This window comes from Zootoca vivipara, chromosome 3, assembly GCF_963506605.1.
Source record: "Zootoca vivipara chromosome 3, rZooViv1.1, whole genome shotgun sequence".
In the NCBI taxonomy this organism is placed as follows: Eukaryota; Metazoa; Chordata; class Lepidosauria; order Squamata; family Lacertidae; genus Zootoca; species Zootoca vivipara.
The window spans coordinates 64350440-64376750 of NC_083278.1; the positions used below are offsets into that span (position 1 = coordinate 64350440).

Below are 26311 nucleotides of genomic sequence, written 5' to 3' on the forward strand. Positions count from 1 at the left end.
AAAAAACCTAGACTTTTGGTTGTTGCTGCTAGATTTATTATCTCTTTGTTTTCCATGCAGCTAACATGTGGTTAAATGTCAAGAGGCTGCATGTTTAAGCAATGACTGATTTCACTTTATATTTTTATTTCGCAATTAAAAGGAAAGAAACATGCTGATAAGCACAATGGCAGCATAACTGCAGGTTTAACTTTTCTTTCTTTCTTAAAAAAATGCTTTCTGCTACTAAATACCAGGAATCGTGATAATTGCAGTAGGCATGTTTGTGTGCCTTTTCTCTGGCTTAGATACAGAACACTATTTGATTTCTGGAATTTGACAGTCTGTGGCTGGCTGCACACGAGCACGCAAGTGTGCCTTCACAAAAACACACTTTACTGTGCCACATCTCAACTACCCTGTAGTCCTACCCAGGGTCATTATAGTGTACACTTTGCATATAAAGAATGAATAACTGAAGCCTGGTAGGGGTATACAACATGAACAGACGAGGCTCCGTGCTTGCCGTCGGAATACTTAAAAGCCCCATCCCATTTGCTCCTCAATGCCTGCCTTTGATTATCAGAGCCATATAAAGAGAAAACGTAAACAACTAGTACATTGAAACAATGATTTGGTATAAATCCGGAGTTAATTGTTTTTCAAGTGATGTTTAAACCAATGCCAGTGCAAGGCAAAAGTATCTGGCCTATTGCCAGCACTGTTGTAAAGCATATTAGCTCAGATGAGAAGTACTTCAAGTTAGAGTCAGAAAGAGAGTGAGAGAGAGCAGGAGCGACACTGTTCCCTGTGCTTAGACTCTGCTCAGTTATATATTCCTCCTTGCTGGGACTAGCTGGATACATGCATACTCAGATCTGTTAGCCAGAAAACATGGGTTTTGCCCTATTTCAAGCTGATTTCTGCTCTTTTTTCAGGTGGATTGCCAGCTGCTGAGTCTTCTTCTAGCACCCTATCAAGATATAGCACCCTCTCTGCCACTAACAATGACCATGACCCTTCACACAAAAACCTCCAGTGTCGCTTTACTGCACCAGATACAAGGCAATGAACTGGAGCCTCTCAGCAGACCTCAGCTGAAGATTCCTCTGGAGCGGCCGATTAGCGAAATGTATGTGGACAGCAGCAAAACTGGAGTTTTCAACTACCCAGAAGGTGCCGCTTATGATTTTTCCACTGCTGCTCCGGTGTACAGCTCACCCAGCCTCAGTTATGCCCCTACGACAGAGTCATTTGGGTCCAGCAACTTGGGAGGATTTCATTCTTTGAATAATGTTCCCCCGAGCCCTGTTGTGTTCTTACAGACGGCACCTCAGCTTTCACCTTTCATTCATCACCCCAGCCAGCAGGTACCTTACTACCTTGAGAATGAACCGAACAGCTTTGCGATGAGAGAAGCGGCCCCAACAGCCTTCTACAGGTAAGTCATACCACTGATTTATTTGAAACAGAGCTGGTGTATAAAAACTGAGCATTTAAAGCAGGGAGAGAGAGAGAGAAAGCGTGATTTCTTTCTTTCTGGGGAGGTATGCCATCAGAATTGTTGAGTCACCGCTGAATTATTCGACTCAGCGATAGTGTGGTGTAAATCAAAATGTCTGTTGTGACGGTTGGGTAATTGTTGCTGTGTACACTAGAAGCGAAATGCATATGAAAAACAAGTTGGGCTGCCTTGGGGAGGGATAACAACCCTGAAGCCCAAAATAGTGAGCTAGGACAGGACAGGACAAAACAAAACAAAACGCTAGCAAATTCAGATGGAAGAGCAGCTATAATGCAAGAGTTTTTTTTTACTTATACCAATCTGTTCTTTCTATACATTTACATGTTTGAACGTTAAGTCTGTGGACAGAAATACGGTACTTTTTCCACGTCTGCTCAATTGACTTTTATATGAAGTGTTCAGAAAATTAGAGGGCTGCCCTTCCAAATAGTTGTGATTAACTTAATGATGGTTCTTCAGTCATAAAGAAGCCTTTAGAAAGTGCACCTAAGGCCACAGAGGGGAAATAAGGTAGTTCGAACAATACTTGCGTGCGCACACTCAATCAGTGGTGTGTTTTAAAAGATCGGCTTCTCAGATGTTTTTTCTCTGTAACTTGTAGTACACTAAGAGAAGTCTCAGAGCTGATAAGATTTTTTTAAAAAAAAAATCCTTTCGGAGAATGAGGGGGAGTAGCATACATTGGCGGTTTAATAGGCCTGCATCTATAAAGAGATTTTAGGGCTCTTTGAACTTGCTGGGGGAGTGTGGCTGGTACAATGGTGACAGAAATCATAAAAGCATGAAACAGAAAGTATTGCTTAATTCTCCCACCAACTATATAATTTATTGTGTTGGCTTTTGTTGAATCAAGTACAACTTGCACACACGTGCATCATGAGAAATGAAACTAACTGGAGGATCCAGAGACGGAGTGAAACACCACTTATTATTATTACTGAAAATAATACTCTAGGATGCACCTCTTCTGCATTTGTGATCACGTTTGGGGATCTGTTCCAAGAATATTGGGAGCATAATACTGCAAAATAGTTTGTTGCATTGAAGTAAATCTATGTTAATGTGCTTTCTGCTCTACTTGAGATTTCCTTGGTGGTTCCTAGAAATCCAAGGATAACAGACTGTAAAACCAGAAGTAATAATTTCTGCAATATTTATAATTCGTTATCTGCTATAGTTACACCTTCAAACACAGAACCTATTGCTGGATTTTAGCTGTAGCATGTGTTTTGGTTATGTATTGCCACAGAAGCCAAAGTCATGCGCCAAAGTTTTTCTGAGCCTGTTTTAAAACACACACACGCACGCACACACGTACGCACACACATGTTCCATAAGACATAAAAACAGATAACTTTGAACTGTTGGGGGAAAGTGCTGTTAAGTTACAACAGTGCAAAAGAAATGAGAACAAGTGTACAACCAACATGGAACCACTATGGGCTCCTTTAGAAGAAGGTGCAGGATAGAAATTTAATGATAAATAAATAAATAGAAGGAAATAGAACGTAAACGTATCATTTATTCAATGATAAATAAATAAATAGAAGGAAATGGAACGTAAACTGACCTAATACATTCCTCTAGTGGAGATTACAACAAGATTAAAAAGACCACCCACTAGGCCAACTAGGGCATGAGATGCTGCTGAGTATACAACCTGCCACATATCAGAATGAAGAATGTGTTGTCTGGAAGATGTTGATCGCCTAAACTGGAAAATAACAGCTTTATACTAAATTCAGGTAGGTAGCCGTGTTGGTCTGACACAATCGAAAAAAAATGTCCAGTAGCACCTTAAAAAGGTAAAGGGACCCCTGACCGTTAGGTCCAGTCACGGACGACTCTGGGGTTGCGGCACTCATCTTGATTTACTGGCCAAGGGAGCCGGCGTACAGCTTCTGGGTCGTGTGGCCAGCATGACTAAGCCGTTTCTGGTGAACCAGAGCAGCGCACGGAAACGCCGTTTACCTCCCCGCCGGAGTGGTACCTATTTATCTACTTGCACTTTGACATGCTTTCGAACTACCAGGTGGGCAGGAGCAGGGACTGAGCAACAGGAGCTCAACCCGTTGCGGGGATTCGAACCGCTGACCTTCTGATCGGCAAGCCCTAGGGTCTGTGGTTTAGACCACAGCGCCACCCACGTCCCTTAGAGACCAACTAAGTTTGTTCTGGGTATAAGTTTTCGTGTGCATGCACACTTCTTCAGATATACACTTCTTCATATATACATTTCTGAAGAAGTGTGCATGCACACGAAACCTATACCCAGAACAAACTTAGTTGGTCTCTAAGGTGCTGTTGGACAATTTTTTATTTATTTTGAGCTTTATACTAAGCCACAGAATAGTGACAACAAAAGTAGTTCTTGAGGAATGGCCATGTATTACCAACATTTTGTGACTATATAATATACCCAAAGTTTTTTGCATTTGATTTTTCTTGGTGTTTTGGGAAAGCTCCAATGATTATCATTGCATTTAGACAAAATCATTTTAATAGTATTTCATATATATAGCGAGAGAGATAGTGCTAAAAACTCAGACATAAAGACTACAGGTTTTTTCCAGTCAGGGAGTGAGTGGAACTGCCACACAGCTCCTGCTTTCTGTGTTTACTATATTGCTTATCTTGACCAGTAGAATTAGATAATGGTTCACTAAGCCTAGTATGGTTTGGCTTCTTTAGCCTCAGTTCCACTAGACTTGAGAGAAAATAAAATACTTAGTTTTCAACTGTGTTATCTTGTAGAGTTCATAGTGGAATATAATTTTTCATTGTGGCATTAAGGTTGCATTTAAGTTACGATGGAGTCTTTAATTTTTCTATGGATTGCCCAAATGAGGTGATATCAGCATTCAAAAAAAGAATTGGAGGTGTATTTTGGCTAGTGTTATTCTTCTTTCTCTTTAGGCTTTTCGGAGGAGCTGTACTCTGGAAAATACAGTGTATTTGGTAGTATGCCTTTCTTTTTGTCCAAAAGCCTTTCCAGCATTTTACACTCTTTTTTTCATTGTGTTTTAAAAATAAAACGTTACTTCTACTTTTTAAATATAGCTATATTGCAAAATTTTATCACTGCACTTTAACAGACACTGTAATAGTAGAAATAGTCTTCACTTGATATTATAAAAATAGCATTTAAAAAGATTAGTAGCCGTATCTATATACACTTTAAATTAATGCATGTTGAAATTCTACCTGTGCTTACTCAGAATTTGGTCCCGTTGAGTTGCTAAACATTACTGATAAGGAAGAATGCATAGGCTTGCAGCCTCTTCATATTTTAAACACACAGTTTAAAAACTCCCTATAATTTCTTCAGCTATAAATGATCAAAAATATTGAATTAAATAGTTCAGGTTTCTTAAAAGAATTGCTTATGATATTTAAGTTTGTGGTCAGGTCTCTTACAAGTTAACAAACTGTCAGTGGTCTGGACTCTTTTTGTATATTTTTCTAACACTATGATGTAGATTTATTTTCATTTTCTAACACTATGATGTAGATTTATTTTCATTTGCTACTGGGCCCACAAGTCTTACTGAACTGCTTAGTTTATAAATGGCTGTAAATATGTAAACTATTGAGTGAGACTCCTGTGTAGGCATGTACTGCTACTCTCTAGTGTTTAAGATGTTATAATGTTCAAGACGATAACTATGCTTACTTGGAAGTAAGTTCCATTAGTTTTAATGGAATAATTCTTTAGATTGCAGCATTATATGCTAAATGCTCATACAGTTTCAATCTCCTTACTAAAAGCATCCCAGTAGGATTTTTTTTTAATAAACCATTCTGTACACAGGGAGTTGAAGCCAAGACACTGTAACTTTTAGCTAGTTAAGGACTGAGTTGGCTTGAACTTGTTGTTTGACTGAGCCCTGCATGCCAGGCATTGAGTAACAAAGCAGGCAATTTAGCATTGCATAGAGCTGTAAAGAAGATTTGAGTTGCCACCACTTAGCCCTAAACAGCACTAGAAGTTTACTATGGTAACTGAATGCTCACAAATGACTGTGGAAGGAAAGGTTAGAGTAAATTCATTCATTCTTTCACAATATAAGCACTGTTTGTGTTAAATACATTTTTAGTTTTATTACTGGGATGCCTTTTGGTATGCATCGTGAGAAGCTCATCAGCCGTTTCCAGCCCGGCATTCTGAACTACAATCCCCATTATTTATGGCCATTAGTCATGCTGGTAAAGCTGATAGGGATTGGAGCCTTAAGATACCTGAATAGCATTCAGTTGGGCAGGACTGGGATATAGCCTTGTGAAAAATGAGGGTGCAGTTCTTACAAATATGATTTTACAACATGTCCCAGTTTTCCCCTCCAGCGTCCTTCTTCACAGATTCTCTAAGGGCTGAGTCTCGGTTCTATGCTCCTGTGATAACCAGTCGATGGAATCCCTTCAGCACATAGTGTTTACATGCCCTCTGTATAGTGCTGTCCGGAAAAACCTATTGAGTCCATTAGTCCAAAAATTCTCTGGACTTCCAGTAGAGACTAATCTTGCCCTATTATTGTAAGAGACTGATCCGTTCGTAACCTTGCAAGTGGCAAGATTTTTAACTTCTGCCCTATAAGAGGCGAAATGGATTGTTACATGAATCCTGAAAGCTTTTACCATATTGTTTTTCCTAATTTTATATTATCTGTAATTATTATATTTTCAGTTCTATATTTATTTCTTCTAATTGTAAAGCAAGTATGTTCGCCGTGCCTATTTTTATGTGTATATGAGCTTCAAGCTGAAATAAATCATTCATTCATTTAACATGTCCCGGCCGTAAATATATAATCATCTGATTTATATATTTGCCTGATGTGTGTGCCACGTGCAAAGGTAACATCTGATGTATTGCCACCCTCCTGAAGCTCTTCTGTGAGCAGAAATTGCTTCTTTGAAGCCTGCAATTACATCTTCGCTCTGATAATTGGCAAGGATAGTGTTGATCAATATAGTTTAATGTTGCTTTTAAAGTTTCCCTCTGTTTAGAGTACAGTCATACCTCATGTTTCATCCGCTTCAGGTTGTGTCTTTTCAGGTTAAGAACGCAACAAACCCCGAAGTGTTTACTTCCGGGTTTCACCGCATGCGCAGAAACATTCTGCGCGCTTCTGCGCATGCACAGAAGTGCTCTATTGAGCTTCGCACATGCGCAGAAGCACTGCTCTGGTTGCAGACTTTTCAGGTTGCAAACGGCACCCCAGAATGGATCGTGTCCGCAACCAGAGGTACCACTGGACTAAAAACGGTTTTGCCTGAAGTTTGTTCTTGGCTGCAGCAAAGCAAAGATTAGTCTGGCTTCCACAAGAACATGGCTTTCCTCCCCTGCTTGCACAATCTGAATGAAAGTGGAGGAAGAAGCAATAAGAATCAACTATTTTCAGTTCAGATAATGGGCGCTTTCATTGACATGCTTCATTTTATTTCCAGTTAGAATTCCCCTTCTCTCCTCATTCTTGTCAGTGTCATAGCTGCCAAGTCTCCCGTTTTTCGTGGGAAACACCCATTTTTAAAGCCGTTTCCCGCTGTTATCCCGAATGGTGATATATCCCGTAATTCCCCTGGATTTTCAAATCAGCTCCTGCCGGCCAGAGAGGCTCCTTCTGTGCATGTCTGGACATGCGTAGAAGCGACTTCTGGTGCCGCGGCGCTGCTGAGCCTGTATTTAAAAACGGGAGACTTGGCAGCTATGGTCAGTGTCATTCTAGCTTATTGTTATTGTAAAGACTGAGGAATGGTGTTACTCCTTGAACTTTACATTCAAGAGAGCAGGCACAGAAACATGGCCAGCAGCTTTCCTCTGCTAGGGTCCTCACCTCACCTCTGCCACTTGATAGCTTTCCATTGCTTCCTGATCCCTGGAACTCATGGGTGCTATTGTATGTCACCCTGATGTTCGAGCAGTGCGAGATTCCAGGGGTTCCAGGTCCTTTCCCAGGGTTCGTGTTTCCTTTTCGACAATGAGGCAGAGTGGAGACTGTGGTGTCTTTATGATATATGGTTTATTTACACACCTATACAACCTGACCCTGGGGGGGGGGGTTCACAGCATTAACACCCCAAAAGGGTCTTGTTTCCCTCAAAGCCACACCCTTGGATTCCAACAGACATCAGACATTGCTCTGTCTCTCTCATCTCCCAGCTCTTTGTCTCTCTCACCTCCTAGCTTGCTGCTTTACATCTGGCCCACGTCACTACAACTTTCAACTCTTGCATTTGTCTTTTTCTAACTACCAGCCCCACGCATTTCCTTTGTTTCCCCATCACCCAGGCAATCACTCACCAGGAAGCTAGCCTGCCTTATATTCTAACACTTGCAGGATCTAGGGGTTAGAAGGGTCTCTGCTTGCAGCCTACTTCCTCAACCCAACAAAAACAGGTGCCTGCTCCACATCTCCCCACGTTTGGACTGGCAGACTACTTGTCTGCCCTATACTGCTGCTAGTGGTATTTTTTAGCTGATTGTCTGGCCAAACCTTTCTTTACATCCAGTGTCTATCCTTTCAACGATGCACTCGCAACTGTCTCTGAGCAGCATGAAGAGCATGTTACAGATGGGGTCAAGGTAGAGAAGATCTTCTTTTCTAATCCGGCAGAATCGCGACTGGAAAGCTCAGCGTGGCTGAATGTGCTCATGCTGCTAAAGCAGCCCAAATGCTTGTGTATCCAGCTGAGCTAAATAGCCACTTATAAAAACCCTTCAGTGCTCACAGTAACAGGTTAGAATAGCTTCTCTACCTATTTATGCATTGCCAAATTGAAAAGAGTCTGATATAGGAGTTATATCTTCTGGCCTTGATGTTGACCTTGATCTCAGCTGGCAATTATTAAAATCCTTGTTGCCTTGCACTCTAATGTCACCTTTCAGCCTTTGGTAGCCATCTGCCAAACAATACGCAAGTTTTTCACACTACACTCTTGAGTTCTTGCACACTGATTGAGTCCACTGGTGTATGCAGTCCGTAGCTGATACCCTAGCTCAAAAAAGTAACAGAAAATATTATTACTAATTAATTATCATTGCTTAGGGGAAGAAAAAAGCTATTGTTATGGATCCGCTTTACCAGAAGCAGTGAAAAGAGTAGGTACACTGTGTGCTCTCTGGTGGCTCTCTTACAGTTGTAGTGTAGTGTGTCAACACTGGTTAAACTGCTAGTGAAATAATGAAAAAATGAAGCATGCTATTTATTTGTTTTAGAATATATTCAGTTCTGTTTATAGAAATTATTTGCTTTGGGCACTATAAACTGGTAAAAGATTCATAGCTGACTATTATCTGTTTTTAAAAGCATTTTTTTGATTCTTAAGAACATGATCCAGTTTCTTCCGGTGAAACTATTTGGACTGAAGTGTGCTTAACCTTAGCCAGATTGTGGTCTAATTGTTTAATTTTCAACTGTTTTGTATAAGCAGATCTCAATATATCTGCTTTTTTGAGGATGTGGGATTATTTTGTTAAGTTACATTTTATGAAATATACTACAAAACATGGATACTTCCCCCCACCCATTACTAATAAAAAGATAAAAGTATGCCAGTTTGTGAGACATGTATAGGCTAACAAGGCTGGCCCTAGTACTCGGCAGAGAGAGATGGGCACCTCGTGTGTCAGAACTGGTGGTGAGGTGCTGTAGGACAGAGCTGTGTGCCCTACAGCATGCCTTGCACCCCAAAACTATCTGCAGGAATGGTGAAATAAGGTTTATGTGCTAGTTTCCCTACATTCCATACATAGAAGAGGGGCGCCATCTTCCTCAGGCAGCAGGAAGATGTACACCATAGGCAGCACCAGAGGGGAGGCAAGGGGGCAAGTGTCCCCCCAAATAAGGAGCTTACCCCTCACTTGCCCCCCTTTCTGCATTCCTTTCATTATCATATGAGGTGTGCACTGCCATTAATAGCATCCATTTGGCTGAAGCAGTGCAGCCTGTTTTACTTGGAATGTGACCTTTCACAGCTCTAATACAATGAAATTTAAGTATGATGAGCAAAATTTATATAGCTAGCTGGAATATTTTTTGCTCTCTGTCTGACTCAAAATAGAGTTAAGGTAACATAGTAGCTGTGACTGAACTGTTCATCTGTGAACCAAATCAGTGGCTCAACTCTCACTTCTGTCACATTTCAAAGGGAAACTCCAATGTGAAACTGATGAGGTGTAACTTATCAAAAAGCTAAATGGTTTCTTGTACCACTTCAGGTGTTGATTTAATCCCCAATGTAAGTTGATTGTGTGATCATCAGTTACTGCTGTTATGAAGCCACTGGAAATTGAGAAAGCTGCTGCCTCTTCACCTCAGGCCTCCTTCCTGCATTGGCAATATGCAAATAACAGCATTGACCGATTTTTAAGGATTGTTGTAAGAATTACTGAATGATGTCAGATGTAAAACACTACACAGATGCTTCTTATTCATAATAACACATTTTGCAAAGGCTGATCCATAGAAGGGCTACACATGCTCAGTATTAGCACTGGAACCATTTTTTATTTATTTAATGGAAGTCTCTGCGTGTTCTTTTACTTTGCAAGTTGTCAACGGGACATGCAAATGACATTAGTGTAGACAGAGTGTGGCCATTCATGCACTGTAAGAAAGGAGGAAATGCCAAAAGCAAGGACAAAAGAGAACACAGGGTCGCATTAAATTTGTACAGTATATGATAATGTGTATACCTCTCACCATAGTTGGGAAGACTGTGGCAAGGTGACCCTGTGTGCCTGTCCAGTTTGTTGTCTAGATGCTAACTCCTGATAATCTACTTCAAGGCCCTTCTTACATTCTTTTTCTTTAAACCAGGCGCAGACAAGACAAAGAGAACTATCCTTTGTACAGTGAGACATGTGGTCATCCTACATTACTGTTCAGTCCAAGCAGTGTGGTTTGGTCATGATATGAATCCATTGTTCAACTATGCTTCCTGATATAGGCCATCTTCCTAGTTTATCACATGCTGGGAATATAGTAAGCTCTCAAATTACTCACACTTAACTTGTGCACATTCAGCTTTACTCACTTGCAAAAATAAAATTAAAAAGGGGTCTGACAGGAGGCGAGTGTGTGGAAAAAAAAAAACTTTGGCAATCCCACCTGCCATTGAACCCAATGTATTTTGACTATATGCAATTTTGGCTTTAGGCATGATACTTGGAATGTAACCCCCATGTTAGTTGTGGGCTTACTGTATAAAGTTCTGCTTCATTCCAGGAAGGACACATACTAATTGGTAGTTAAACACATCCAACAATCACAGTGCATAGGCCCTGAAGGGAAGTGGAAAGAGTCACCACTTAATGATAAGTGATTCCTATGACAGACTCACAGGAATAAAACAGGAGGTTTCTTTCCTGAATGTCTCTAGAAAATCCAAAAGAGAAAACCTCTGAGCTTTCTAGACTGAACAAGGTTTTTTTTGCAGGTTGCCTTGATAACGTGTTTAGAACTTTTTAGAGTCCAAACCTAGTTTGTGTGTTTGCACTTTATGTGTTTTTGTTAAGACATAAATAAGCACCAATTGCTTCCTATTATAGTAAAGATATAGTAGCAGACTTCTAAGTGAGTAACTAGTACATTTATTATTGTTGTCGTTCTTGTTTCAATTTGTATGTCGCTTTCCCACAAATCAAATCAATGCAATAACCGTCAACATGCCAATTCAGTTCAAAACATAATACGGCAATCCAAATAAATAATTCATTTTGATAGTCTGGATATTATAACATTTTAGATTTATTATAAAATGAACCATCAATCATATCAGTTGATATCAGTTACTGTAGTTTTAAAAAATCAGAATCAGATATGACAAATATTTCCAGTGCAATCAGATATTAACAATGAAATAACCAGCAACCAAGTACATTGTGATACTAACAAATAAAGCACACGTTTTTATAGGGGCTAAGAATTGAAGTGCACACAGCTCCTAGCAGCTTTATAATTTACTACAAAGTGCACAAAAAACACCTTTCATTAATCCTCACAGGAAGCCACTCTTCTGTCGACAATTGATGGCTTCAATGACCTCTTTCAGTCTGGCCTCTCATCCAGACTCCCATTAAAGCCATCAGATAACCACAGAAACTAAGAGTATATTTACTTAATGTCAGCACTGAATTAGGTTACTGAGTGTCCAGACAGCGGTGCACAGAAATCCGTTAAGAACAGTTATTCAGCAATACACACACTTTACCAAATGTGACTAATGAAGAAGTCAGAAAAGATTATCTAGACACAGACATGTTCCTGTATCTCTTCCCCCATCTTATGTTTGAGTGTTGCCACTGCCTTTTTCTAGACTAGGGAAACCAATATGGCCAATGTCAGGCATGATGGGAATTATAGTTCAACAATCTCTGGAGGGGCACAGTGTTGGCATAGGGTTTTTCCTTAGTGGCACAGTAAAGAGGTTTGAGTTGAAGTTTCTGCCCTGAAGCCAAGTGGTGGGCAGACAGAAGAATCAGAAAAATTAGTACTGCAACAATTGGAAACTGTCTATAAATCTAGATTTTCCCAAATGTCAGTTTTTGTTGCAGTTACTGAAATGGACATGCCATTCAAGCTTATTTGAATAATTTTGCATATTATGAACTTGATATATTTGTAGGTACAGTAATACCTCGGGTTACGAACGCGATCCGTTCCGGATCGCAGTTCGTAACCCGAATAGTTCGCAAACCGAACGCGATGGGCGCCGCCATTTTGCGCATGCGCAAAGCGCGATTTTTGCGATTTTCGCGCTTTGCGCATGCGCAAATCACGCAATCGCGCGCGTGCGGCTTATGCACGCACGCGCGCGGCGAAAACACTTCCGGGTTTGCGCAGTTCGTAACCCGAACTGTTCGCAAACCGAGGTGGTCGTAACCCGAGGTACGACTGTATATGAAATACCTATAAAATACAGTAAGACGCCTATGGAAAAACAATGGCAGCAGTTATCTTAAACTTGGAGTTAAAGGCAAAACATCCAGCAACTTTCATAACACTAGCTTGGACCTAGTGTGCAAAAGTTTGTATATTTTTGTAGGAATATGCCATCCTACTAACTTCTTGACTGCTATATCCAGTAACAGCTGAAAAGTGGCAGTTGCAGAGAATTATGTACATGGAATTATGATCATGTACCAAACGTTCTTTACTAGTTTCCATTAGGCTTCTTCATAAATGTCCAATCAGAGTAGTTCGTGACAATCAAAAGCATGCTTGCTTGTGGTCATCTCAGAGACAGGTAATGTGGTACAGACAACTTCATGTGGGTCCTCATTCACAAACTGAAAAATCATAATGTGATTTTTCCAAGTTAAGGAAGGGAAGGCTGTGCCAAAACAAACGAAATCAATGTCAAAAGTGACAAATGTAAGGTTCTATACTTAGGCAGGTACAGTATAACCAGCTGCACCAATATAATATGGGGAACTGACACATCACTGTTCCATTTATTTATATACATCAGGCATAACCAAACTCGGCCCTCCAGCTGTTTTGGGACTACAACTCCCATCATCCCTAGCTAAGAGGACCAGTGGTCAGGGATGATGGGAATTGTAGTCCCAAAACATCTAGAGAGCTGAGTTTCGGGGTGCCTGATATACATACATACGTACATACTGCTCTTCACCTGAAGATCACAGGGCAGTTCACAAAATGGAAACACAAAATGCATAATAGAGCAAAAGCAAACACAAACCAATAATGCTCCCCTCCCCAGCCAAATGCCTATCTGAAGAGAAACATTTTCACCTGGTGCCTAAAGATATGTAATGAAGGTTCCAGCCAAGCCTTCTTGAGGACAGCAATCCACAAAGGGGGAGCTACCTCAGAAAATGCCCATTCCTATGTTGCCACCTTCTGGACCTCTCGTTGAGGAGGCACAAAGAAGGGCATCAGATTATGATTGCAGGGTCCAGGTCAGTTCATATGAGGAGAGGCAATCCTTGCAGTATTCTGATCCTGAGCCATTTAAGATTCTATAGGTCAAAACCAACACTTTGAATTGAGCATGGAAACTGATCGGCAGCCAGTGCAGTTGGGCCAGGATTGGTGTAATATGCCCAAATCATCATATGCTAGTGAGCAATCTGGGCACTAACAGTGCTTCAGTCTTATCTGGGTCGAACTTCAGTTTGTTGGCTCTCATCCAGTCCATTACTGAGGCAAAACATTGGTTCAGCACATCACTGCCACACATGCAGGTGTAAAGAGCTGGGTGTCTTCAGCATATTGCTGACAACTTACCCCAAACCTCTGAATAACCCCATGCAGTGGTTTCATGTTACTTCTGTTTCATCATTTTTAGTGATGGCATCTTACCAACATTACCAGTGCTCATCATTCATGGGTGAGAGAAGAAGAGTCTGCAGATGGGACAAGTTTGGCTCTGATGGCTATTCTCACTGTCTTATTTCCTGTGGTGTTTTCCAACTGTGGCCTCCTCACTTTCTGTTTTCTGGGCACACTTTCGGTGAGCATGAAGGAGGCATATTTTAATCTCTCACCACACACTCCTTGACCAGCAATTTAAGAGCAATATAGTATTGTGATGGTGGTGATGATATTTATATAAAATGATAATGGTTGAAAAAGAGGCAGAAATAGAAATCTCGAGACTGCTCATACAAGCAAAGATTTAGTAGAGATAGCAGTATAGCAACATAAATGGTGTGGTTTTATTTTTTGTGGCAGTTCTGCAAGTAATAAGGCATTATGTAAGCCACCTAGAAGAATGAAAGTATAATTGAGTACACTATACAGTGGTAGCCCGACTTACGAAGAAGATCTGTTCCATGGCCGTCTTCGTAAGTCGAAGTGGTGCTTCTGCGCATGTGTGAAGCGCATTTTTGCGCTTCTGCGCATGCGCCGATTGTGTGCGCCGTTTTGCGCAGGCGCAGAACGCGCATGGCGAAAAGACTTCCGGGGTTGTCGACTTCAGAAGTCAAAACCTTCGGAAGTCGAATCGTTCGGTTGTCGAGGTACCACTGTATGTGGAATTCTAAGGAAATGAGATTCTGACAGACTGACAAAATGCAACTCATACACTAGCTTTTCAGTTCAAGTTGTACTGGTTTCACATAGAATGGGAAAGTAATATATAAATATTGGAGCTGCAGGAAATGCCTAGTCCTAGTTTTTCCTGCATTTATGAGCCAGCAGGAGTCCATTGAACATTTCTGTGGCATTCAGCAGACCACAAAAGCATTTCAACAACTGTCTGTTTCAGGGCCAAACTAGATGTGACATACAGTCCTGTCTCTCTTTCTGCCAACAGGCTGTTTGTTTATTTGAAAAGAAGCCCCAAAGGCTAAGACTGGGAGTGGAACAAGTAGCGGGCTTCATTAGCTCTTTCCCCTCTGCCCATTTGTCCTGTGGAGAAAAGATGTACAGTCCAAAACCAAATTCATGCAGTGTTTTGTTTGGGTTTTGGATTGATTCCGTCTTGTTTCACTTCACTCTGTTTTTGTTTGATGTACCTTGTAAATTCATAGGAAAGTGGATCCTTGCTGACCCTCTAGGAGAACAGGACTATTAGTTAAACTATTGTTAGGAGTTTGTAGTGGGTATATACTCTGGGTTCCTTCTAGGCCTGTGTAAAATCTATAGAAGAGCTGCTGAACTGGTCAGGCAAGTTTCTTTGGAAGATGATGGCTTTAGTGGCCAGTTAGATACCCAACATATTCAGATATTCAGATATTCAGATAGATATTCAACATACCCAAAGAGTGTTCTTCCTTTTGTGTGATTACTGTCCCCTGTGCATGTTTGAATGTCTCTACAAAATCAAGGCTTTGGGGAGAAAGCAACAACCTCCCATCAGTTTTCTAGACAGTTAGCTGCAGCCCAGTTATTTTATCTTCAGACAACCCTTAAATAGAAAACTATCTTTAGAAAGATTTTTCCTCCAACCGCATTTTATTTTAAAAATCCAATTTAAATAAAAAAAGATTTAAATTAAAAAAAAATGATTTAAAATTTAAAAATCCTAATTTTTTTTTTGGGGGGGGGAAACACCATTGATTTTTATCCATCCTTCCTGGCTTACAAATGCCAATGAAGACTGCCCCGGGAACCCTCATGCCAAGTTTGGTGATGATATCTTGAGAAACACCCAAACCTAGGCCAAAAACATGTCAATGTGGTGTTTCTCTCTACCATCTTGATTCAAACTGGCTTCTGACATGTAAACATTGACAACTGCTGCTCACACCTTGGGAACCCTCATAGAATCATAGAGTTGGAAGAGACCACAAGGGTCATCCAGTCCAACCCCCTGCCAAGCAGGAAACACCATCAAAGCATTCCTGACAGATGGCTGTCAAGCCTCCGCTTAAAGACCTCCAAAGAAGGAGACTCCATCACACTCCTTGGCAGCAAATTCCACTGTCGAACAGCTCTTACTGTCAGGAAGTTCTTCCTAATGTTTAGGTGGAATCTTCTTTCTTGTAGCTTGAATCCATTGTTCTGTGTCCGCTTCTCTGGAGCAGCTGAAAACAACATTTCACCCTCTTCTATATGACATCCTTTTATATATTTGAACATGGCTATCATATCACTCCTTAACCTTCTCTTCTCCAGGCTAAACATGCTTAGTTTGGCAGTGATAGGCATCCAAACCTATAGAGAACTAGCTGGTCCTGCCATGCGTTGCTGTGGCTCAGTCTGTTAAATGGAGGTTCAGAGTCCCCCTTCAGACTCCCCTTACCTTCAGAGTCCCCCTGTTTTACGCGTATTCTGTTTTCACAGGTGTATCCCTGTGATTCCCCCCCCCCTGTGCCGATCCATGACGTATCCTGCCCCCTCCCTCCCCTACCATCAGCTTATCCCTGTGGTTCCCCCCCATGTCCCGACCCATGACATATCACAACCCCTCCCCCCCACCCCCCGGTTCATCCCTGTGACTGGTCCCACCATGTCCTGACCTATCCCATCCCCGCCTCCCCCCACCCCTACCCAGGTGACTCAGTACCTCCATTCAGCCTAGTCTGTAAAGGCTTCGGCCTAGTATGTAAATGGGAGCCAAGGTGCTGTTGAGAGGGAAGGTTTTATAATGCAGTACCAGTGTAGCCGCCGCTAGAGGGTGCTGGTTTGCAACCTGGTTCTTTTCCCAGCATGCACTTGTTCAGTTTCTGTTAATTGGTTCTCATGGGAAACTTACAGATTCTTGCTTCACACAATTAACTCAAGATAGTGTCAATTTACTCTCTTGGCAGAAAGCCAAGGTCTGCCTGACCTGGAAACTACTCTCTCTGATTGGTTAACGACCAGCACTGAACTCTTATCTAGGAATGCTAGCACAGTTGGTTTTTGTTAGGTGTTAGGAGTAGAAGTGCTGTGTATATGGTTGGAGAGAGAGAGAGTAAGGATTTATTTTGCTTTGCTTTGTATGCAGAAACTCTGCTGCTTTTATTTTCTTTTAATAAATCCTGTAAATAGTTATTCTGCGTCTAGCCGACTAGCCATCTCCACCTCAACTAGCTTCTGTGCTGTGCAGGAAAACTCTGCTACGTTTGGGCTAAAGCCACTAGAGCTATGCCTGACACTTCAAAATTCTAAGAGCACTTTTGTCTGATTTGTGAGTTCTGGAACATGTGGTTTTGGGGGTTTTACCTGGCCCCAGGTGTGACACCTGTCTTTAAAAATGGTATGGGCTTGCTCTCATATTCGCTTGCGGTATTGTATCAAAATTTGAACGCAATCGGTCAAGCGGTTTTGGTGAAACATGGATACTAACGGACATGGCCAGTTTACATTTTAATATATATATATAGATGAGTGGACAGACAGCCCTTGCCAAGGTCGCCACCACACTTTCCCAGTGTCTGGGCATTTACTAAGTTTCAAAAGGAGTTGTGTGCACATATAGATGTATTCCAGTAGAATTGAAGTTATGCCCCTGCCCATATAGTGTTCCTCTTCAAGTTGAAGAACTCTGCCTGTGTGCATGTGTGGAACACCTTCCAATGTCTGTCGAATGTGGAGTCATCAGGGGAGTGTGGCGACGGCAGGCAGGGCAATAATGTTTAATACTGTGACTTCCTGTGCACATTCTTTCAATGTGCAGAGGGGTTCATGTGAACCCTCCTAAGAGCAGAGACATAAGGTGGTGGCAAGGCCATTATGGGTTTTGAAAGTAAGGATAAATACTTTCGTGGCATAGATATATCAATTGTGCCTCAGTCCACATTACTAATTCCTATACAATTAGATAGCTGGACAATTCAAAGAGATTAACTGGCTCTCCCAAGGTCCATATTAATTTGATGTCTCTTAGTCCTTGTAAAGACAATATTAGTGATTTGAGCTCCAAACTTTCCGAGTGAATACTTTCAAAGTCTTTTCTATTATTATTTTGTCCTAAAGGTTTGGCCAAATCTTGCATTATCGTTCTATGCATTTAACATATTTGCCAGTTTCCACTTTTACATAACCACTGCCTCTTTTGTTGCAAAAGCACTTCGTAAAGATGTCTCTTTGCTTTATGAAACATTTGATTGTGTCCAAATTGTCTATTAGAAACCCTTTTTGTGTCAGCACAGAATCTGCATCCCATATTGTATTAATTCACTTCAGATGACAGGCCAATCCCACAGTAAATGATTAATTCAACTCTATAAATGTCCACACTGGTCCTTCGGTTTAAGGTTTCAGTGATTTGTGAGCCTCAGTCCAGGCTTCAAAAAAATTGGCAAGTTTGCAGCACTTTGGAAAGGGCAGAGGTTGCTTGTTAAAGTGTGAGGTCAATGGTTTTACATCCCTCCCCCGATAAGTGTCCATTTTCTTGATATAAGTCTTTAATTTAATAAGATTATGATGTATGAATGCTTTAGGTCAGGCAAACTTGGCCCTCCAGATGTTGAGGGACTACAACTCCCATCCTCCCTAGCTAACAAGACCAGTGGTCAGGGATGATGGGAATTGTAGTCCCAAAACAACTGCAGGGCCGAGTTTGCCTATGCCTGTTTTAGGCTGCAGTCATGCATATTTATCTGAGCTTGCAGAACACGGTGGGGCTTATTTATGAGTAAACATGAATCAATTATGTTGCTAGTTAATGAATGCTAATTCTGGCTCTGTTGCAAGGCGAATACTTTGGTTTAGAGTCCACTCAGTTCACTTCAGGTAGTTGTTGTACTACGTTGTGCAACTGACCGTTTCCCAGGACTCAGAATTAACTTTCTTCCTGCAGTTGTTTGTTCATCTTCATAGGGATAACTCTATCTTCCAGGGTAAATAATAAGCTACATCTATTCAAACATATCAAGTCTGAACTCACTCTGTGTCCTGGGTGGAATCCTGCAGCAGACCTTGAATTGGTGACTTGAAGGTTGTCAGGCAGGGATTTCACCAGCTCTTCAAGGTACTTCAGGGACAGTTTGTTCACTGGTGCAAGGAACTAGGAGGCTGGCTCTTTCTAGCTATAGGTTGTTTTCTTTCATCTTGCTGCATCTCTCATTTTCGCTTGCCCCACCCTCAAGTGTACAGGTAAAGGGGCGTTTTGTCAATTAGAATTTTGGCAATGAATTGGCAATTCTCTCAGTTTCGCAATTCCTAGTGTTCAGTTCACCATATCAAGTTGTTGTTGTTGTTGTTGTTGTTGTTGTTGTTGTTGTTGTTGTTTGTTGTTTAGACTTGTCAGCATTTTAACTGTGCATTTCTCCTACTGTTCATGTATGGGTATGCACTTTTTCCTAATATACACATTGTTTTGCAAACAGTTTCCCCTAATTGATTGTCAGTTCATTTTCAGGCCCTCACATTAGTGTTTAAAGCTACCGTATAAACAACTTAGACTATAAATATCCAAAAGGAGACCTTCACCCCACCCCCTGCTTGCAGAATGATGCTGGTATCATTGAGTGCCCTGCTCTGCGCACCAAAAGTGCAGGTGTATGGAGGTACCACTGGCAGAATTCTCACTGGTGGTTGCTTATGAAGCGTCCCCAAATAGGACATTCTGGGGGTGGAATTAGTAGGGTCTAGGATACATGGACTCCTGTGCTGGCCACACTGCTGCCAGTTTGGGCCAAACTGCTATGCTATGCCATGCCATGCCCTGCCATGCCAAGCAGAGTTTTGTTTGTCTCAGATGCAACTGTGACTATGCTGCTCCATCATGCCTGCTGCTGCCTAGCCAGAGTCAGGATTCCTCTGCTCACTGTTTGAAATCCTTTTGGAATGTTACACTGTAAACAAGATAATGTAATAGAAAGGACAAATTGTTTCACATCCTCTCCCTGCTTTTCAGTAATGCATGGAAGTATAATAGAATCATAAAATTGGAGAGTTGGAAGGGATCCTGAGGGTCATCTAGGCCAAGCTCCTGCAATGCAGCAATCATTCCATTATCAGCTGGGATTCTAGAATTATAACTGGCCTTTAAAGGAGATGCCCTCACCTGATTCAAACCACAATACTCTGATATCTGCCTTCCATTAGGTATCATGGGCTGTGCTGGGTGGATGATTAAAACAGAGCCTGCACGGTTGCAACTCCCATGTCCTCCCTACCCTCTTAAATTCACTACACCAGTAAGCATCTTGACTACAGTTGCATCTTTCATACCGCTTGGAAGCAACAGATGGTCCTGGGGCCCCAGAAGCTTCTCAGTCTGAAGCTGGAGGGCATGCTACATTTTATTGTCCCTCATCCTCAACAGGTAGTTTTTGTTGCTTTGAAGTCATCCTTTGCCTTACACCATCTCCTCACTTTATTTTGTTATTAGAAGAACCCCCTCCCACTCCCTGCCGAGCTTGACTAAAATGAATTTGGGAAAAACACTGGCATATTCCTACTTTTTGACATCTGGGACCCACAGCCTTCAGTTGCTTTCCAGTGCCTTGATTGGTCATAATAACTGTAGGCAAAGGAACTTGCTAAACCACTGAACTCTTCAAGGGATACAGGGAGCTATTGAAACTTAAGTCAAGGGAATACTGTACTGAATACATCTGAACCACAGATTGTAAGCTTTGTTTGGTTTTGGTTTTCTGATTCATGCGCAGACCTTTTTGTTACATGTCTGCAACAATTAAGTCTAGGAATGGTGTTTGGTTTTATTGCTTGTCAAGAATACAAAAAACATTAATGTTTCTCAACAGCGAAGCCTGTGGCTCAAACTAGCAGCTGTCTGCTAGTTGGAGCCACAGGCAAACTCGCAGCTGTCGCTTGTTTTTGCGAACATTATCTGTAATTTTGTCACCCCAGTGTTAGATTACTACAGTACACTCTACAAGTGGCTTAAGGCTTGAAACTAAACCAAAGAATGCCTTTGGTGACAAATGAATTTGTTCATTATTAAATGGTGTTCTGTGCTAGTAAACCAGAAACAAATTGCATCTATTTTTCATTTTCTGCACCAGCTGGAAACCAGTTACTGGATGACATTCAAGCTGTTGGTTAGACTGATAAAACTGTTGATGGTGTCCTTGCTGGTTATTAAAGTAACTGGTGCTCATCTTTTTAGTAACACAAGGTGAAGGTTACCCCAAAAGCCTCAAATTACAAGCATAGGATGTTTTTGCACTTATAAATGGGCTATTGTGTCTACACATGGAAGTATGTAATTGGGAATAGTCAGCTTATCAAACACCAGTCCTGTGAACTGCAAGTGTTTTTCTGTTAAATGCTTTTGGAGCTTCTATTATAAGAGAAAAATAATACTATATCACCATTTGAAAAAGTTGTATGGGTATTGTGACAAAATATTCACATTTATGCATCAGCAGGAATCATTCTGAAGCCTATCCTTCAAATGACCTTTTGTGGGTGACCGACACAAGAAAAGGCACTGCAGTGATAGTAATTTTAGAGATCGATTTCATGAGCATTGTTTGTGCCTAGGATTTCAAATGTTCTGCTCTTGTAACCATTTATGTGCTTTTTTTGCAAAGAGAAATATTTGCTATGCAAATAAAGTGAAAGTAAGGGAATAGAGAAAGACTGAAAATGGGAAGAAAATGGAAAATGAAGGAAAGTGATTAAAGGGCTGGCTTGAGGTTAATGAGTAAACAGTACAGGAAGTGAAAGTGAATGCTACAGATGGATAGGAGAATGCTAAGGGCATTTATCTCACTGGGTGAACATTGTGTCTACTTCTGATTATTTCAGATTTCCTAAGCCTCCAGGCTAGCTGCTCTCTGAGGGTTATCTGTTCTTGGCAGACTTAAAGGAAGAGTTCTAGCACCTGGGGGGGGGGGATTGGCAGTTTTCTTTAGACAAAGAGATGATCTTTGTGGTACAATCAGTTCTCACTTGCTGTTCCACATGCTTGGAACAACCTCATGTGTGATGACACCTCTTTTATTTCATTGCAGTTGCTCCTCAAAACACGTTCCCCCTGAAGCCTTCAGCATAACCCCACTAGGTCCCATGCCCTATTTCATGGAGAGCCTTTCTCGAGATCGAGGGCCATATTCCCTTTGGGCCAACCTTCTAGGATGGGAGGGCACATGCCAGGGGCAAAAGTGGATGATGCAACAGAAGCAAGTTTTATCTTTGTACAGTAGGCTAGTTTCTTTACCCTTACACTTCACTCTTTCATCCATCTAGGCAACCAAGAAGCATTACGAGGGTTAAACCGGGCAAGAACGCTCAAGGAGAGTGCAAAGCAGAGCTGATGAGGTGTGTGACTCAGGAAGGGGTGTGGCCGTGGGAGAGTCCTGAGAGTTGCATCCCCACTGCCTCAGTCTCACACCACATTCTGTCCCAAATAAAAATGAATGCTTAAAGTGGCAACAATAAACAAGCAAACAAAATATCTGAATGAAGGGGAATTCCCCCCCCCTTTAAATGTAATCTTTAAAAGGTAATTTCCAGAGGGGCATTTTTGACCCACAGTTGAAATGGCAAAGAAAGGTCTAGGCCAGGCATCCCCAAACATTGGCCCTCCAGATGTTTTTGACTACAATTCCCATCATCCCTGACCACTGGTCCTGTTAGCTAGGGATTGTGGGAGTTGTAGGCCAAAACATCTGGAGGGCCGTAGTTTGGGGATGTCTGGTCTAGGCCAAATGCTTATGTCTAGCGCTACATTGAAACAAAATCACTTAAAGGTGCATCTTTTATTCACATAAATGGGAAAATTTACTTTTAATAGAGTGACTTTGAAACCTCATACATTGTAGCAGGTGTGGGGAACCTCTGGTCCATGCTTGCTGGGGCTGAGTTGTTGTTTAACATTTGGAAGGCTAAAGGTTCCCCACCCCTGCAGTATAGGTGCGCTCTCTCTCTCTGTCTCTCTTGCTGTGTGTGTGTGTGTAATATCCACCCTGCAGGAAACCTGAAACTGTCCTATAACATTTTTGTGGTACAGGGCGTAGCTTCTTTCAACAAGATTGCATTGTGCTTGCATGGGAAGTTTTCTCATTAATAATCAGTAGCAACAAAATCTAGAAAAGAAATCAAGGTCCACTCATATTTTACCAAAACAGCACTTGATTTTAAGATCTACAGTCTAATAAATGTAATTGCTGTTGGGGTGTGACCTACTAGACCAGTTAAATAATAACTTTTTAAAACAAATGATTGTGGGTGCATGGATTAAATTGAGGCTTTGCTCTAATTAACCTATTGCTCTTCTCAGCTATTTACTCAATATTTAAATGGATGAATACATTTACGCATTTTTTCTGGGATGAAAAATGTAGTGGGTGCAAATAAGCAAATCCACCAAAATGCTAATGCAAATTACAGACTTTAAATAATTAAATACAGGTAGAATAGTTGTTGTTGCATATTCAAGAGCATGGTGCATAGTCTGGTATCTTTTGCTTTTAATTTGGTGCAGACTGATCCATGATGGGGGAAGATAGCTGCCCCACTGGCATCTATCTGTCTCGAGAGACAGAGGGCTCAACAGAATAATTTGGTAAAATAGTACAGAAATATAGAGGCATATCCCAGAGCTATTAGGCATCATAATTCCAGGTCTTATTACTCTTTCTTACTTAGGGCTTATCCACACACACTTACCTTTCCTCTGTGCGTTAAAGCTCCATGTCGGAGCACCACTTTTTTTTTTGCTCCAGAGCTTTCCCTGTGAAAACCCGCTCTTTAAAGCTGAATCGGGAGCAAATGGCAATCCACAAAAAACCTGAATAGTAGGATATTGGAGGCACTGAAGTGTTTCCATTAAGCTCCAATATCATGGGCTAGAAAACTCAATTGAAATATGTTTCCCACATGCCTGCACAAGATATCAGCTTTAAAAGAGTTCAGGAGTCACAATTCAAATGTTCAGGAACCAAACAAGACATTCAGGACTAGGCAGAAGCAACTAAGATGTCCCAACATTTTCCATCAAGCTATTAAAGGCAAAGTGTGGTGTGCTCACTTTTAGGACTCACTCCTTTGTGAGAATGTCAGGATTGCAAATGAGCACTCTCCTGCGGCAGATGGGTCTGCTCCTATCTGCAGAGGAAGCTCCTAGTTTTGTTCAGGCTCTTGATCAGATCCTGCCACCTCCTGCAGCTGCCCACAGACCCCAGCTGCCACTGCTCCGCTGGGAGATCAGGGTGGGTGGTGGGTGGGAGGAACTAGCATCCTTACTCCCCCTTCTGAAGTGGCAGAAGTCAAGAAACACTGGAGACATCCCTTTGCCCCCTGATTCCCACCTCCAAGCCCACCCCTACCACTTTCTTCCTCCGGCATTGGAGCCTGCCAACCAAATCCCAACAGTTATGAGGCGCATGACACATTTGTTGCGTGAGCCTGTTTTACACTCATGCAGTGTTGGTTATCACCGAATACTCTGTCACACAATACATCATTAATTTGTGGAATTGATGGCCACAGGGTGGGTTGATGGTGATAGGTCTCTCCCACTTTTTAGCCATGATTTAAAAAAAGATGGGATTAGATTGCCTAGAGGAAGTATGACACTTGAGTGTCAGTTGCTGGGAGACAAGAACAGGGGGAAGCTATTGTGATCATGCCTCTCTTGTAGCAGGGGCAGATTATGGTACTATGGCACATTGAGCTAGGCCAAACTTTGGCATTCCCAGTCCAGCCCTCATGACATGCCAGCCTTTGGGAAGGACATATGAGTGCTCTGGCAGGGTCCTAGAGCCCTCTCATCTCCTTCCCAGAGCTGGACAAGCACTAACTAGGCTTTCGGAAGGAGGCAAGGAGACTCTAGGACCCTGTCAGAGTTCTCATGCCTCCTTTCTGTAGCCAGGCAAGTGCTTACTGAGCACCCTCTCTGCTTGGTGCCCAGTGTGGGGAAACTGCCCTAAACCTCCCTCTGCTTGTGGGTAGAGAAAGCATCATATTTCAATGGGGAAAGCTTAAAATGCAAATTACCACCACTCCAAACAAACAAACAAACAACTGATCCCATTTTAATTGTATGCTTCCCAGCTTTTCTTGAAAGCTCCAATCTTGCTTACCCAAAGCAAGTAAAAAAACTCTCTGTGTGTGGTTGGTTGAATGTTACCAACTTTGGGCTTCCCAGAAGCATCTGTTTGGCAACTAGGAAATGGGATCTTGGACTAGATGGGAAATGGGATCTTGGCTAGGATGAGGATCCTGGTGGCCCTTCAACTTGTCACAATGGCTGGTAGTCAAAGATGATGGGAGCTGTAGTCAAACAGCATCAAGAGACCCACTTGTTCTCCACTCCTTCACTCTGATCCAGCAGAGCTGCTATTGTCCCCCAAGCATTCTGGTTTAGCTTGGAGCATCACATAATGCTTAATCCTGGGAAGAATTACTTTGAAGTTTTGGAGAACAGTCAGTACATTTAGCCATCACAGTTCAATCTGAATCCACCACTTTCTTTTACGTTAATATTCTTAAAGAGCTAAAACAGCTGCTGTCGAAAATCAACATATCAGTGAAAATATATTTTGATGCAAAAGTTGATAAAGTGCAATCCTCCTTGCTCTTTTTAGGAAACCCAAGCAGAAAAAGTGGCTCTATGAAATAGCTGAGCCACCACTACCTGAGTGCCTGTCAGTGTCCTACTTCTCATAAACACTAGGATGCTGCCATAACATTTGCATCTGGGAAAGTCTTCCCATACCACATGTTGAAGCAGTCAGGCTACTTACTGCACTATTGCACATGTTATATCCAGCATATAAAGAAGTACAGTAGTGAAGTGGGTAGAAGCAGGCTGCAACTGCAACATGTGTGAATGTGGAGTACAAGCTTTCCAATTTGGCCGCAATGCTATGAATCTGTAGCGCAGCAACACCTAGATATTTCAGCAGAATCCTGGGGGAGGGAAAGTTGCTCCACACAGTTACAAAAGAGTTGCTCCATCCCTTATCTTGGGACACTGAGCCAGCAAGATGCCGGCCTAAGTTTTTAATTGGATGTCAACACCTAATGAATTTGATATTTTATCTTAAATAATTGCCAAACATTATTATCTTGGTGAAATCAAACAGGTAATTATGATGAAGTATCTGATGAAGTGTGCATGCACACGAAAGATCATACCAAAATTAAAACTTAGTTGGTCTTTAAGGTGCTACTGAAGGAATTTTTTACTTTTGTTTCGACTCAGACCAACACGGCTACCTACTTGTAACTAGGTAATTATGAGATGTGTGACAACACCATCAAGGTCAATGAGCTCTTTCAATGTTTGTTTTACAGGCCAGGCTCAGATAACAGGCGCCATGGTGGCAGAGAGCGAATGGTCAGCGCCAACGAAAAGGGAAGCTTGTCCATGGAATCCACCAAGGAGACCCGCTACTGTGCAGTGTGCAATGACTATGCTTCAGGTTACCATTATGGTGTATGGTCCTGCGAGGGATGCAAAGCCTTCTTCAAGAGAAGTATTCAAGGT

At 41.7% G+C, this 26311-nt stretch overlaps 1 protein-coding gene across 12 annotated transcripts in view; it reads left to right on the forward strand.

Moving 5' to 3' along the window:
• Positions 1–26311, forward strand: part of ESR1 (estrogen receptor 1) — a 198715-nt gene that overhangs the window by 84718 nt on the left and 87686 nt on the right. For 5 of the 12 annotated variants that reach the window (XM_035108734.2, XM_035108740.2, XM_035108736.2 and 2 more), the window contains exons 2-4: positions 918–1420; positions 22066–22137; positions 26119–26309. In XM_035108734.2, the coding sequence (XP_034964625.1) occupies positions 987–1420; positions 22066–22137; positions 26119–26309 (697 nt within the window). In that variant the 5' untranslated portion in view covers positions 918–986. The other 7 variants (XM_035108741.2, XM_035108744.2, XM_035108743.2 and 4 more) reach the window with 5 other exon arrangements.